General features: G+C 32.8%; 1 protein-coding gene across 1 annotated transcript; it reads right to left on the reverse strand.

Annotated features, from left to right (window-relative positions):
- Positions 1–6,354: 6,354 nt before the first annotated feature.
- Positions 6,355–12,948, reverse strand: LOC105329643 (uncharacterized). The gene is made up of 2 exons (XM_066072685.1): positions 12,795–12,948; positions 6,355–7,964 (listed from the first exon to the last, which is right to left on the reverse strand). Exon 2 carries the CDS (start codon positions 7,956–7,958, stop codon positions 6,870–6,872), a length of 1,089 nt encoding a protein of 362 aa, XP_065928757.1. The 5' UTR covers positions 7,959–7,964; positions 12,795–12,948; the 3' UTR covers positions 6,355–6,869.
- Positions 12,949–12,950: the final 2 nt, after the last annotated feature.

Genomic DNA, 12,950 nt, shown 5'->3' on the forward strand with positions numbered 1-12,950 from the left:
GAAAGGAGTGGAGGACTGGGGAAACATGTAAAGAAGATGGGTGAATAAGGCAGTTAAAGTGCCTACAATGGGACAGAATAAAAATTCTTACCAATCCAAGATTTGTTTCAAAATTCTGATCTCATATAAAGTATACAGCAAGATATCAAATGTTTGAATTTTGATAATTCAATATTTGATACATTAATCCCATAAATACAGAATTAGTTTTATAACTACAATGTCAAGTATTTTAAAGAGTTTGTCTTGGATGTAAAGGCCTACTGCATATTTTTGTTTAGGTTTAATCATTAAAGAAGAAGAGGCCAATGGGCCACATTGCTCACCTTAACGACAGCCATGATAAAATCAGCTTCATGGTGTCATATACAATATATCTGAACAATTTAGTAAAATAGATCGTTTATTAGAAAAATTTCTTAATTTTCTCCAGATATTCATATGTTTTTGTACCTGGATGATTTCATGGTCATATTAATCTGTATGGTCCGGTTTTATATCATGCTAAGTATGAGTACATATTAAAATATTTGACTCTCAAATTTTGACAGAGCATTAACAACATCCATATTGACCATTCTAGATAAAAAAAAATTGAGCTCAAATCGTGTCCAAGTCCCTTTAAAGGGGCATGGTCACGATTTTGGTCAAAAATTATTTTTCTGATTTAAATAATTACATGTACAATGCTTTAGTGAGGCATTCTTAGTAAGCAGACAAAATTTGAGTGTCATTATTGAGTTATAAGAGAGTTGCAGAGCTTACAATTCTTTGACATGTAAACAAAGCTTTTGTTTACATTTTGAATGTTGAAGTAAACATTTCAAATTTAAACCAAAAATGAATGTGTTAAACGTCAGGAACTGTTTATCTATGCTTAAAATGAATAAGAAGATTAAAAAATCAGTTTGAAAAAGGTTTTTATTTGGTAAATTGAACCTATGTAAACAAAAACAGGGCACGAGCCTTGTTTACATGACACAAATTTGTGAGCTCTGTATCTTGCTTATAAAAAGACTGACTCTCAAATTCCATTTGATCATTAGAAATGCATTTCTAAACCATTGAAAATAATAAAAATCGGAAAATAGATTTTGAGAAAATTGTGACCATGCCCCTTTTAAAATTCGCGCCTGACGTCGAGGCAAGGTTGATTGTATTACAACTTTGACATCGCTATTATTAGAGTCTAAATATTGGTAGTGTTCTGGAAAATAAAAAAAAACCTATTGTTCACTATTATTTCTAAAGTTTGCTTTGTTTACAATCGATGCATAACATACTGGTTGAATAAACCCAAACATTCGGAGACGAAACCGAACGGTTCCCTTTATAACAAACATTCCCATGCACTTTTTTTTGTATGCCCATATAGATATTTTTATTTACTTTGAATATTTGTAACTTGGAAACTAGATCGATTCTGCAGGTGTAAATAGGGAAAAGTCTATAACTTTCAAAGATATTTGGTTTGTATGGAAAATTATTTGATTCTGTAGTAATATTCAAAAAATCGGACCATGCAGCTTTTTATAAGAATATTATAGAGCACTACAGTTCTTTTAAATAACATCAAGATCAAGAAGATCAACTATTGATATAATTACATGTATTTAATCAATTCAGAATCAACCAAATGTAAAGATTTTTGCATGTAATACCATATTATAGTCCATAACATTTGATTTTTTGATATTAATCAAAAAGGTCAGTATAGCGCACTTGATATAAATAAGATTTCGCCTAAAATATAGCACTTTTGCAAACATCAGACATTTTCAATATTATAGAATATTTAATTAATTATTTCAAAGAACGCAAATAACACAATTGCCATGCTGAAAAGTTCTTGCACATAATTATCTTAAACGACATCATTAAAATATTCAGGTTTTGTTAGTGATATAGGGAAATTGTTCGCATACGATAAAAGAAAATCGTATTTCATAAAGTTTTTCACGAAGATATAGAATATAATTAATATAGCATTGAATGATTTATTTTTGACGTCGTCGTGTCAATAACTGCCGTCAGGTGAGCAGACAAATTGAATAACGCGCGTTAGCGCGTTATGATAATTTGTCTGCTCACCTGACGGCAGTTATTGACACGACGACGTCAAAAATAAATCATTTAATGCTTATATTTACATTCCCTTACTGAAGAAATCAATTATTTACTGAAAAAAATCGATATAAAGTGCAGATCACGGAGGGAGTGAATAAGTAACAGCAAGAACAGCTGTTTTGTAAAACCGGTTTAAGCTGGTTTTCATATAGACTGTTGAGATGAGATCCACGAGCATGAAAATATAATCCACGATAAATAACTCTTGAAATGTTGCTTTTAACAATTAAGTCAAATTTTTTGTTGAATAATTATAAAACATGGTGTTTTGACAACATTCATGAAATACATTTTTTAACTGATAACATAGAAATCACTGTTTGAGAACTACTTATGTAAATTACTTGTATATTCATACGCAGTGAATAGGTGTTGCATTTACAGGCGTTTAAACATCACAGAATTTAATGAAAAAACACAGTAGAATGTAAATATTATCTTATGAAGCCAGAAGATTTGAATTTGTTCATAATTGATTGATGAAAATCATCTAAGGATTTTAAGGCCGATAAGGTGAAAGTTACTGATAAGTATTTGTTCAGACCACGCAGTCTATGAAAACAGTTGTTAAAGATGGTTTAATAATTTACAGATCTCGATTAATCTGTAAAGCAAAGGTAAAGCTGGTATATTTACATCCCCAGTATAATTTTCCTCTGTGTCTTAAAAAATCGATTTTCATTTAGAAATCTACGAACACGATCCAGCGAAACTATGCCGGTGTGTGATTATTCCTTTGTTACAACTTTGAAAAATTAACATACCAATGTTTGGTCAGCTCGTTTTTTCTTCAATACCACTGCACTTAATTTACAACAAAGCGTATTTCGTTTTCTGATCTTAAATGTTAACTCCAAGTTCCTGAATATTATATGTTTTGTAAGGAATAATAAGGGGCAGGGGACCTTCCTGTAATCAGTAAAATGCTGTACTCGTAATTGACATGTATCTTTGGTTAACCCCCACTCCCACCCCAACCTCGTTCTCAAAGACGGTAAATGAGATTCGATAATGTTAACAAATCATCGTACTATCAACAAATTAGAAATTCATTTCCAGAATTTGTGATTAATACATATTTTTCCAAAGAGCGTTAAGTTTCTCGATGCTAAGAAATGGTGATGTATCCTCATAACGCACTTTGATTTTTTTTTTCAAGTGGGTTATTAACTTGGTCTCGAATTTAACGCTCTTTGAAAAAAAAATTCAAGTGCGTAATTTTTTCAAAGTGCATTGCCACATTCCTTTAACATGTATGTGGTGGCCTGCTTTAGTTCCCAATGCACATGTTTTTTGCACAATCTAGTAAAATACAGTATATTTATCTGTACCTTTTAAAAAATTGTTTTGATACCTTTCATGCAACTGAACATATTTAATATATAAAAACATTAAGATTTTAATTTTATTTTTTAAACGATCTTTCCGTTGTTCGATATAGGTGAGCGTTGCTTTTACTTACAGAGTTATGCTATCTTCAGTGTAATTTTTCTTAATTTTTAAATGAATCCGTCGTACCAATCTACATTTGTGATATATAAAAAATCATGGAACATTCTTATATTTTGAGATGACCCCCATTAATAACCACTAGCCAGATGGTAGAATTTAGTCGTTTTTTTTTTATACATAAAAGGTAGAAATTGATATTACTTATCACATATTACAATTTGAAGAAAATCGTTATTATAGTATTTTTAATATGCATCGAAGTGCGGAAAATGACTGCCCGGTATTTCATGTCGAAATCTACAGCGGCTGAAACTGACAGGACTGAAATCGACACGCCCTGTTTATCGATTGGTCGTAACCTTCAGCGACCTTTAAGAAAAATCACGGACTGCACGAAATAATCATGATGATGTCATACTCAAAGTCTCAGTCACAGAAGACGATTTGGTTATTTCTTTTAGCTAACGTACTTATGTACATTAAAGGGACTTTGACACGATTTTAGATCAAAAATTTTTATTTTATTTTTTATGTATGAAATGTTTTACTGGTGCATTTTAAACGATTGACCAAAATATTGAATGTTAAGGTCAAGATACAAGCGGGATACAGAGGTAAGAATTGGTTGGTTAGTAAACAAAGCTCGAGTCTTATTGTTGTTTACAAAATATGTAATGTACGAGGGTTGTTCGGAAATTATTGAGACATTTTCTCTTATTCTTTTAGTAAAAAAGATAAACTCTTGAAATTTTACCAAAACGTAAATCAGGATAGAGTTTATCAATGTGAAAAGTTTCTTGTTCATGGCATGAATAGATCATTCCTAGAAAGCTGACCAACATGCCTTCGTCCTGTAACCCGGCGCAACCGCAAACTTTTCGCAACGTCATTTTAACGCTTCTTATTGCTCCCGTGTTTTAAACACCTTACAAACGAACTGAAAAAAGAATTATTCATTATTTCTCATCTTTTGTTTTAATTTCAAGATGTCATCATTTACATTTTCTCTCATTCTTGTTTTTTTTTAGGGAAAAATCGAGTTATTTTTATCCGAAAGTCTAATTACTGTGAATGTCTCCTGCAGTCATTTTTTACATATTTTAAAACTGTTGACAACAGTTAGTGTGTCAAAAGTTGTTAATTAATCCCTTTGGCCTAATTCTAGTTAAACAATCAGTGAAAAAAAAATATGATGAACTGAAGTTCTATACCTTGTCTTGTCATCGTATAGTTTTTTACGCTTTTGCGTGGCTTTAAAAGGTCTTCTTCTGAGATTTCCACCAGTTTAATGGTTTTCGTTGCGCCGCCTTGACGTTAAAATTCAATGTAAAGTCGTTGTCAGATTTTTATTGTTTGGTAAATATATGTGCACCATATCCGTATTTCAACTCGAACATCAGTGAAACTTAATCAACAGTTAGTCGCAAAGAATAGCAAAATGAACATATTTAATTTGATTTCTTTTATCATTAACTGTAATTCTACGGACACTTATAAAGTAGATGTTTAAGTTGTTTAATCTCCGAGTTCATGGCTGCGCCGGGTACCCCGACCACCGACTTGTTTATCTACTGTCGTAAACAAAATATTAAATATTCTTTTAATATTACTTCGTTTTATTATTTGTTGGTGTTTCTTCAGTGTCTATGCCAATTTTCACCAAAATTCGTCACTCAGAAAAGAAAATAATCGATTTGTCTCAATAATTTCCGAACAACCCTCGTACGTAGAGATTTACCATTTCTTAGACAAAATGACATGTAAAAAACAATTCAAACTAACTTGATATCTTCATAAATACCATTATCAACAAAAGAAAGATACATTTGATTGAAACTTTCACCAATACAACACATATGTAAAAAATGACAATATTCGAGCTGTGTACAAAACAGAGAATTACGAACTCTGTATCTTGCTTATAACTTGATATAGCATTAAAAACTTCTATATTTATCAGTATAAACATTGAAAATGGAAAAATTAAATTTTAAATCAAATTGTGTCCAAGTCCCTTTAAGAGTAATTTAGTGAATTTTACTTACTTTTTATAATCAATTTCTTAATTAGTTAAAAGAAAGATGTAAATATAAACAATAAAATGCTCTCTTTGATGATTCATGCGGGTTATGAAGGTAGCGATCATTACTAAAAAAATTACATAACCCGCTAACGCCACACACCAAAAAAAGCACTGTATTGTTTAAATAAATACTTTCACTATAACTGTAGTTTATATGCCAAAAAACCCCAAATTAACTCCCTTAAATTAAAAAAAAACTTCTTAACTAAGTATTGTCATCTACTATTAAAGTAGCTAAAATTAACTAAAAGGTACTGTATGCAAGCTAACAAATGATACTCTAAGGGAAATTAATTACTATAGTATTTTTCTATTTGAAAAAAATGGGTGTACCATTTTTCTTTCTATGACCTTGAACTATGACAAACAACCAAAGCCCAAGATCAGGGCATATCTTCAGGTCAAAGAAATGTTGCTTCTGATAATTTTCCATTTTTTTTACACTGATCTTGAACTTGCACAAATGACCTTGTATTCTCTTTTGAGAAGTGGACAGGCATAGCCTACATCCATCCATGGACTATTCCTGTCCACTTCTCAAAAGAGAATAATGACCTTGGGTCAAGACCATGACACAGCATCAGGTTATAAGCAATCTTTATGTGATGTAGGAATTTCCAATGTCTCTCCATAACAAGTCTATCCTCTCATTCATTATTGCATAATGGAAAATAAATTCAACAACCCAAACAAGATTACATGTGCGTCTTTTAATTTATATTCAATCACATGTGAAAAAAAAATCAAATCATAAAGTTTAGATTATATACAAAATATTTTCACCATACAAGTGAAGAATTTGAAACCTCTTGAAAAATACCTTTGGTTTTGAACTTTAATTTTAAAATATGGTAAATTGCAAAATAAGTATCTCCATCTCCATTGATCTTTGCTCAAATGGGTATATCCAGACTGTAGACAGAGTGACTAAACACTAAGGGAACTGTTAAGGCCCATGTGCCTCTTGTTTAAGCTAAACTTGTAAAGAGCTATGTGCCTCTTGTTTAAGCTAAACTTGTTAAGAGCTACTCCCAAGGAATGACTTGTCTTTGAAAATGTTCACTTATTACAGAGCAAAAACAATGTTCAAACACCTACCATAAAATATCCAGATTATATCTAGAACAACTCAGCTTTTTTACTCAACAGTTTTTACAGGAAGTTTTTAAAGTAAATAACGATGAAAATTATCACATTTCTAAGTCTCCTAACATCCACTTTTTGCGAGAGATGACATTTTTTCCTCATGAATCATTGCTTTGTTATTAGCAATCCTAGCGATCAATGGAGGAATTTTATCAGCATCAAGATTTTTCCCCCAAAGAGACTGCAACAGCCCATCAACAGTTCTGTCCAAATTTTTAATCTCCTTGGAATCCAGGTTAGTATGAAGGACAAACAAAATTAGTGCTTTCTTGTGAGGTGCATAGTCGCCATCACAGTAACCATGGAAGAGCAGCATGACGTTGGGATCAAGAGCCTCGATGTGATCAATCACCATGGTCGGTAGCTCTGTGTTTGTATTATCCAACAACTCCTTAATTTTATTGTCCAGGTCATATTTCATATTTTCAACTGACCCTGATGACGAGAGAGTTTGGGCATCTATATACGCCTCATTGATGTTTCCACTGCCTCTGTACAGTTTACTTAGTTTGGATCTGTATTTTTTGGCAAGACAGGTGGCGGTTTGAGACGTGCTTTCCCCTTTTGGAACAACCAACATAAGGACAGCAGGATATTCCGGTTCTTCCTCCTTGATAACACGCAGGACTGGAACTTTGATCTTCTTCCAGAAATCTTTGTCTTGGGTTATAAAAATACCTTGTAATTCTGACAAATATCTTTTAAAGTCTTCTTTTATCTTGACAAGTGGGTCAGTAGAATTTTTATTTTCTGTATTCTGATCTGTGCCAATTTGTAACATGTGTGGGTATCTATAATACATGTATATACCAGAACTCACAGCTATCAAGATTACCGGTACTATACATTTTAGGTATAGTTTCTTGTGTGTGCTATTCTTGGCAGACTTTGCAGGTGGACTCCTTGGCATGACTCTCTTTTCTGGTGTTGGTTTTATTGTTTTAAGTTTTTTTGCAGAATCCCTGGTACTAGCAGCTGGTGATTTAGATGATTTGGGTGTTTTATTAGGTGATTCTGGCAATAAATTTCTCTTTTGATCTTCATCCTCTGTGTAGGAATCTTCCTGTGAAGTGTCTGATTCTTCTGAATTTCTTTTTTTCATGTTTTCTTGTGCTTTTTTGGTTACTCTGGATTTTTTAGGTGAAGGCATTGTATCCTGCGATGAAAAAAAATCTATTTACCATATTCTGTATATTCACATAAAGAGTTTACCATAGATGTCTAAAGCCTTAAAGCAATTGATAGTACAGTATTTGATACAATGTAAAATTCCTGCATGTTGATGAGATTAATCCCCCCCCTCCCCATGAAAATCATAATCTCAGAGGGTATCATCTGAGGGAATTATGATTTTTCAGGAGGAATAAATCTTTGTATCCCCTGAATACACACACCAAAAATTGTTTATCATACCAAACAATTTACACTTGTACAGAAAACAGCTGGTTCTAATATTGGTAGTTCTCAACTTTCTATTATACTGCTGTCCTGAGTTTTTGCTTCCACCACTTTTTGCTTGATATTTTGATAATAATACCTTTGTGCTCAAACTACGTTCATCAACTAACATGAAAAATGTCTACATTATCTGTTTTGAAATGCCCCCTCTACCGCTTCAGGTTTTAATACACATCTCAAAATAGACAGTCTACGGAGATTTTGCATTGCATCAGCCCTTAATAAGCCCGGATGATAACGTTGAGAAATTGCGCGAGATGTCCCGAGTACGGTACTTCCGAATGGAGAAAAGATGTAAACATTTCCCATTATAAATCTCCGAAAGAAATTTGTTTTCCTCCTTGCAAACTTTTATGAGTGAAAAGGGATAATTTGTCACTGAAGATATCTTGGATATTTTCCATTTCATTGATTTCAAGTGTACTTCTTCCACAGGTATGTGTATTTTTATTAAAAATCATCAAAATGTGATGGAAGCAATAACTTGGAACAGACTTTAATCTACCTGACAGTGTGTTAATTTCCTTTTTTCTTTCATCATTGAAATTATGTATATTCAATTTTTTTTTAAATAAAAGTAGGATTTATTAAAACATTTACTTATTTTTCAAAAAGAATTATTCATCTGTTTGAATGATTAGGTCACATACTTTTTCTTGGGTTTTTTCATACCTGTGGTATAAAAACTCAGATTTCATAAGGGAGGAATGTGATATTTAAGTACCATGATAGTAGGAAAGAAGGAATGAGCATATAGGTACAATAAAGATATGACTGGACGGGAACCAAACCCGGAACCCCTGCAAGTCTAGTGAGGAGATCTTCCAATGAGTTACCCAGGCCATTATCAACAGTCCATATAGCCCCAACTACTACATTTTTATTCCTTGTGAGACTGACTTATTCCCATTGGCAGTAAAAAGGGTTAAAAAGACGTTAATGCAAAATGAACAACTTATATTTAAAAACATGTTAATATACGAAACAGTCCAGCTCAAAATAAAATCAACAGCCTCTTTAGCAAAATCAACAGACACTGATGCAAAACAAATGATCATCGATGTAAAATCGACTTTAATGGACTAAATTAATGCTAGAAAATGTAACGTGGAGAAAACCTACCCTTGAATTACAGGGAACATTTTCATGCATGGATCAAGAATTTTTTCCAGGAAGAAAGGGAGTCCAAGAGATATTTAGGTTTGCCAGGAGTGGTGGTGGGGGATCTGAACCATAAATTCGGTAATTTTACTTTGTAAATTTAAGAAATAATTTGATTTTTCCAGGAGTTGGGGGGGGGGGGTGTCCTGACTTAAGCATATCTACATAACAAAGACTTTTAAGCTATGTATTTCGTTTGTAACTTGATCTTCAAAGTTAGGTCAAGCATCAAAAGCGACAATTTACCATTCTATACATAAAAATTGAAATAATGATATTTTAATTTTTGGGCTTGATCAAATCGTGCCCAAATTTAAGTACCCGGTAACTTTAAGAAATTGATTCTGAAATTATATTTGAAACAGAATTATTTTCCTATATGCTGTCAAATAGAAAGGTTTTCAAAGATTTATGGTAAATTCTCGAGATATAAGAATACTTTTATCCCCCTTCCCCACCCACCTCCGAAAAAAACCTCAAAACACGCTATCGCCTCTATTGTAAAGGGACTTTCTAGGGGTCACTCCCGTAGATAATTTGAGTTTGTAAGGATAAAAAGAATAACAAGAATTTCATGGTTTAAAGAGTTATATTATATTTTGAGTAAATAACAATCATGCAAAACAAATGTTAAAAGATATGAAACAATATCATATAAAATCCAAATTGATAATTACCTTTATAGATAGAAATTTAGGCCCCAATCCCCGTATTAGTCTAATTGATAATTAATAATATTGCAAACTGCTGCTGCATTTATAAATGCATTTATTATACAGTATAATAATACTAAATCCCGGCCTGGTACTATAGACCTAAGTGCGCCTAAAATACCCTAGGCCTGCCCCATGGGTCACATCGCTCACCTGAGCAACAATCTATACTTATAAAATATGGCATATTCTGCAAATAAACTACAAAATGCCTGCATCAGAGTATTTGCTTACACCTTTGGTATTTCAACACATGTGATATGATGTTCGTAAGGTATAATTGAATTTTAACTGATAAGATATTATTCTGAAATAAATCAAAAACCTACTTTCATTTTCGATAAACAAGCCAAAATGAGAGTAAGGTGGTGGACATGCTTTGGCGGATCCAAGTCAGGGATAATCTCGATCAAAATATATACTTGCAATGAAATAATATTGAATGATTACGTATAGAGTGAACATATTTACTGTAAGTCTATTTAGAGAATATATAAAAGTTAAGATTTGACAAATGTTCAATAAATAAAATACCAGTAAGTCAATTCGTTTCTTTAGTGTGTGATTTTAGTTTTGATACTCATTCACTTGCGAAGCACAACTTCTGGTGAGAGAATGGGATAGAACTTTCAAGAACTGGGTAACCAAGAACACGGATTGACTAATTAACGAAAAGTGTAGGACGAGTTAATCATGCATCGTGGGCAGATACCTTGGATCCTACTTCAATTATTGCAAAAAGTTAATAAACAAAATTCAGGCACGTAGCATCAGGGGGGCCTCAATATGCACACCTCTGATATATGTACAATTGATCTGCAAAAGAACAACTTCCTATCTTGAGAACTGTAGGAGAAGTTATCCGTACAATGAGGGTACCCTATATGCAATATTTTGCCAAAAAATGACTAAGTTCAAATGCTGGTATTTTTTTTTTTATAAATTATCAGAAATCAAAATCCTAAAAATATGCACACTTCTAATATATGTACAATTGATCTGCAAAAGAACAACTTCCTATCTTGAGAACTGTAGGAAAAGTTATCCGTACAATGAGGGTACCCTATATGTAATATTTTGCCAAAATATGATTAAGTTCCAAAGCTGGTATTTTTTTCATAAATTACCAGAAATCAAAATCCTAGCAATATGCACACCTCTGATATATGTACAATTAATCTGCAAAAGAACAATTTCCTATCTTGAAAACTGTAGGAGGAGTTATCCGTACAATGAGGATACCCTATATGCAATATTTTGCCAAAAAATGACTAAGTTCAAAAGCTGGGTTTTTTTTTCATAAATTATATCGGAAATCAAAATCCTAGCAATATGCACACCTCTGATATATGTACAATTGATCTGCAAAAGAACAACTTCCTATCTTGAACACTGTAGGAGGAGTTATCCGTACAATGAGGATACCCTTCTGGCAGCCGCCCGCCCGCCATTTTCACCAATTTAATAACCGGATTTTGCTGTTGGTAAACCCGGTTTATAATAATAAAAAAGTGATTTTTTTTCAAGTCAGCTGCAACAAACCGGATTAATACCACGTACATGTATATATTACCCATTTCAGTTTAGATTTTTTATCCCTGCCCGCTCTTCTAAATATCAAACAAGAGATGTTTGTAAAACACTAATGCCCCCCTCCCTTGGAAACATCCACAAAGAAAATGAACGTAAATTAACTGCAAATAACTGAAATTTTTCTAAGTCCAAGGGGTATAACTCTGTCGAAAATTGCTCCATCATATCCAAAATCAAACTTGACCTAGATATTATTTAGATAAATCTGTATAACAAATTTCATATCAATATGGGCACCCTCTGCAAAGAAAATGAGCGGCAACTGCAAATAACTGGAATTTTTCTACGTCCAAGGGCCATTACTCTGTCGAAAATTGCTCGATTGTACCCAATATCGAACTTGACCAAGATATTATCATGATAAACCTGTAAACAAAATTTCATTTGCTATTGCCGAGCCTAAAGTTACAAATGCAGAAACTACGGATTGAAAGTGTGCAAAGTTGAAGGTTTAATTAACTAATGTAAACAATAAAGTTGCAAAATGTGCATCATGCAAAGGAACTGAGTCAAATCTTACACGTGTTTATGCCTGAGTTTTATAGGTTACACGATCAGAATTACACATATTCATGCTCAGGCTCACACATCAACACGATTGCATATTCGGATTTACAAGTTTACATGTCTGGATTTTTGAACACGATTACCCTCCATAACTTTTAAGATTAATTGATAGATAAAGTCATAAGGCGCCGAGTCCCTCAATGCAAACATCCGTTGCATAATATCTTGGGACAGACTATAAGCGACTGATTGATAAAAATTCAGGTGCATGTGATCAAAACAACAGTGTGATATTCTATATATCTTACAACTGTACAAAATACACGCCATCGGGTCACCAGAACATTATACATATCAGGTCATTAAACAATTCCAAGTGTACTGGAGGAAACAACATTCCTATGTGCACAGATTTTAAGGCTGATTTCTAAGAGTAAGAAACTTAGTAATTAGTATCAGACTCACTATGACAGTATAGGCTAATGCCTACTGTGTTTTGGTAATTCTGATAATTTTTGGTGGAGGTATCTAAATTTAACTTCAGACAATCTTACCTTAAAAAATGACGATGTTATGGCACTATAGCCTCATCTGTTGCATTTGTAGATATCCAAAGTTCAGACTTCAGAAAATGAACTTTGTGCAGTAGGATCGGATACGGTGTCCGCCAAGGCCAAACAGACTTTCGTTTTCTTGGGTTTCTCGTGCAG

This window comes from Magallana gigas, chromosome 2, assembly GCF_963853765.1.
Source record: "Magallana gigas chromosome 2, xbMagGiga1.1, whole genome shotgun sequence".
Lineage (NCBI taxonomy): Eukaryota > Metazoa > Mollusca > Bivalvia > Ostreida > Ostreidae > Magallana > Magallana gigas.

What these genes read in the sequence shown, in the direction of transcription:
- LOC105329643 (XM_066072685.1), bottom strand. Translation starts at nt 7,958, where the DNA reads ATGCCTTCACCTAAAAAATCCAGAGTAACCAAAAAAGCACAAGAAAAC.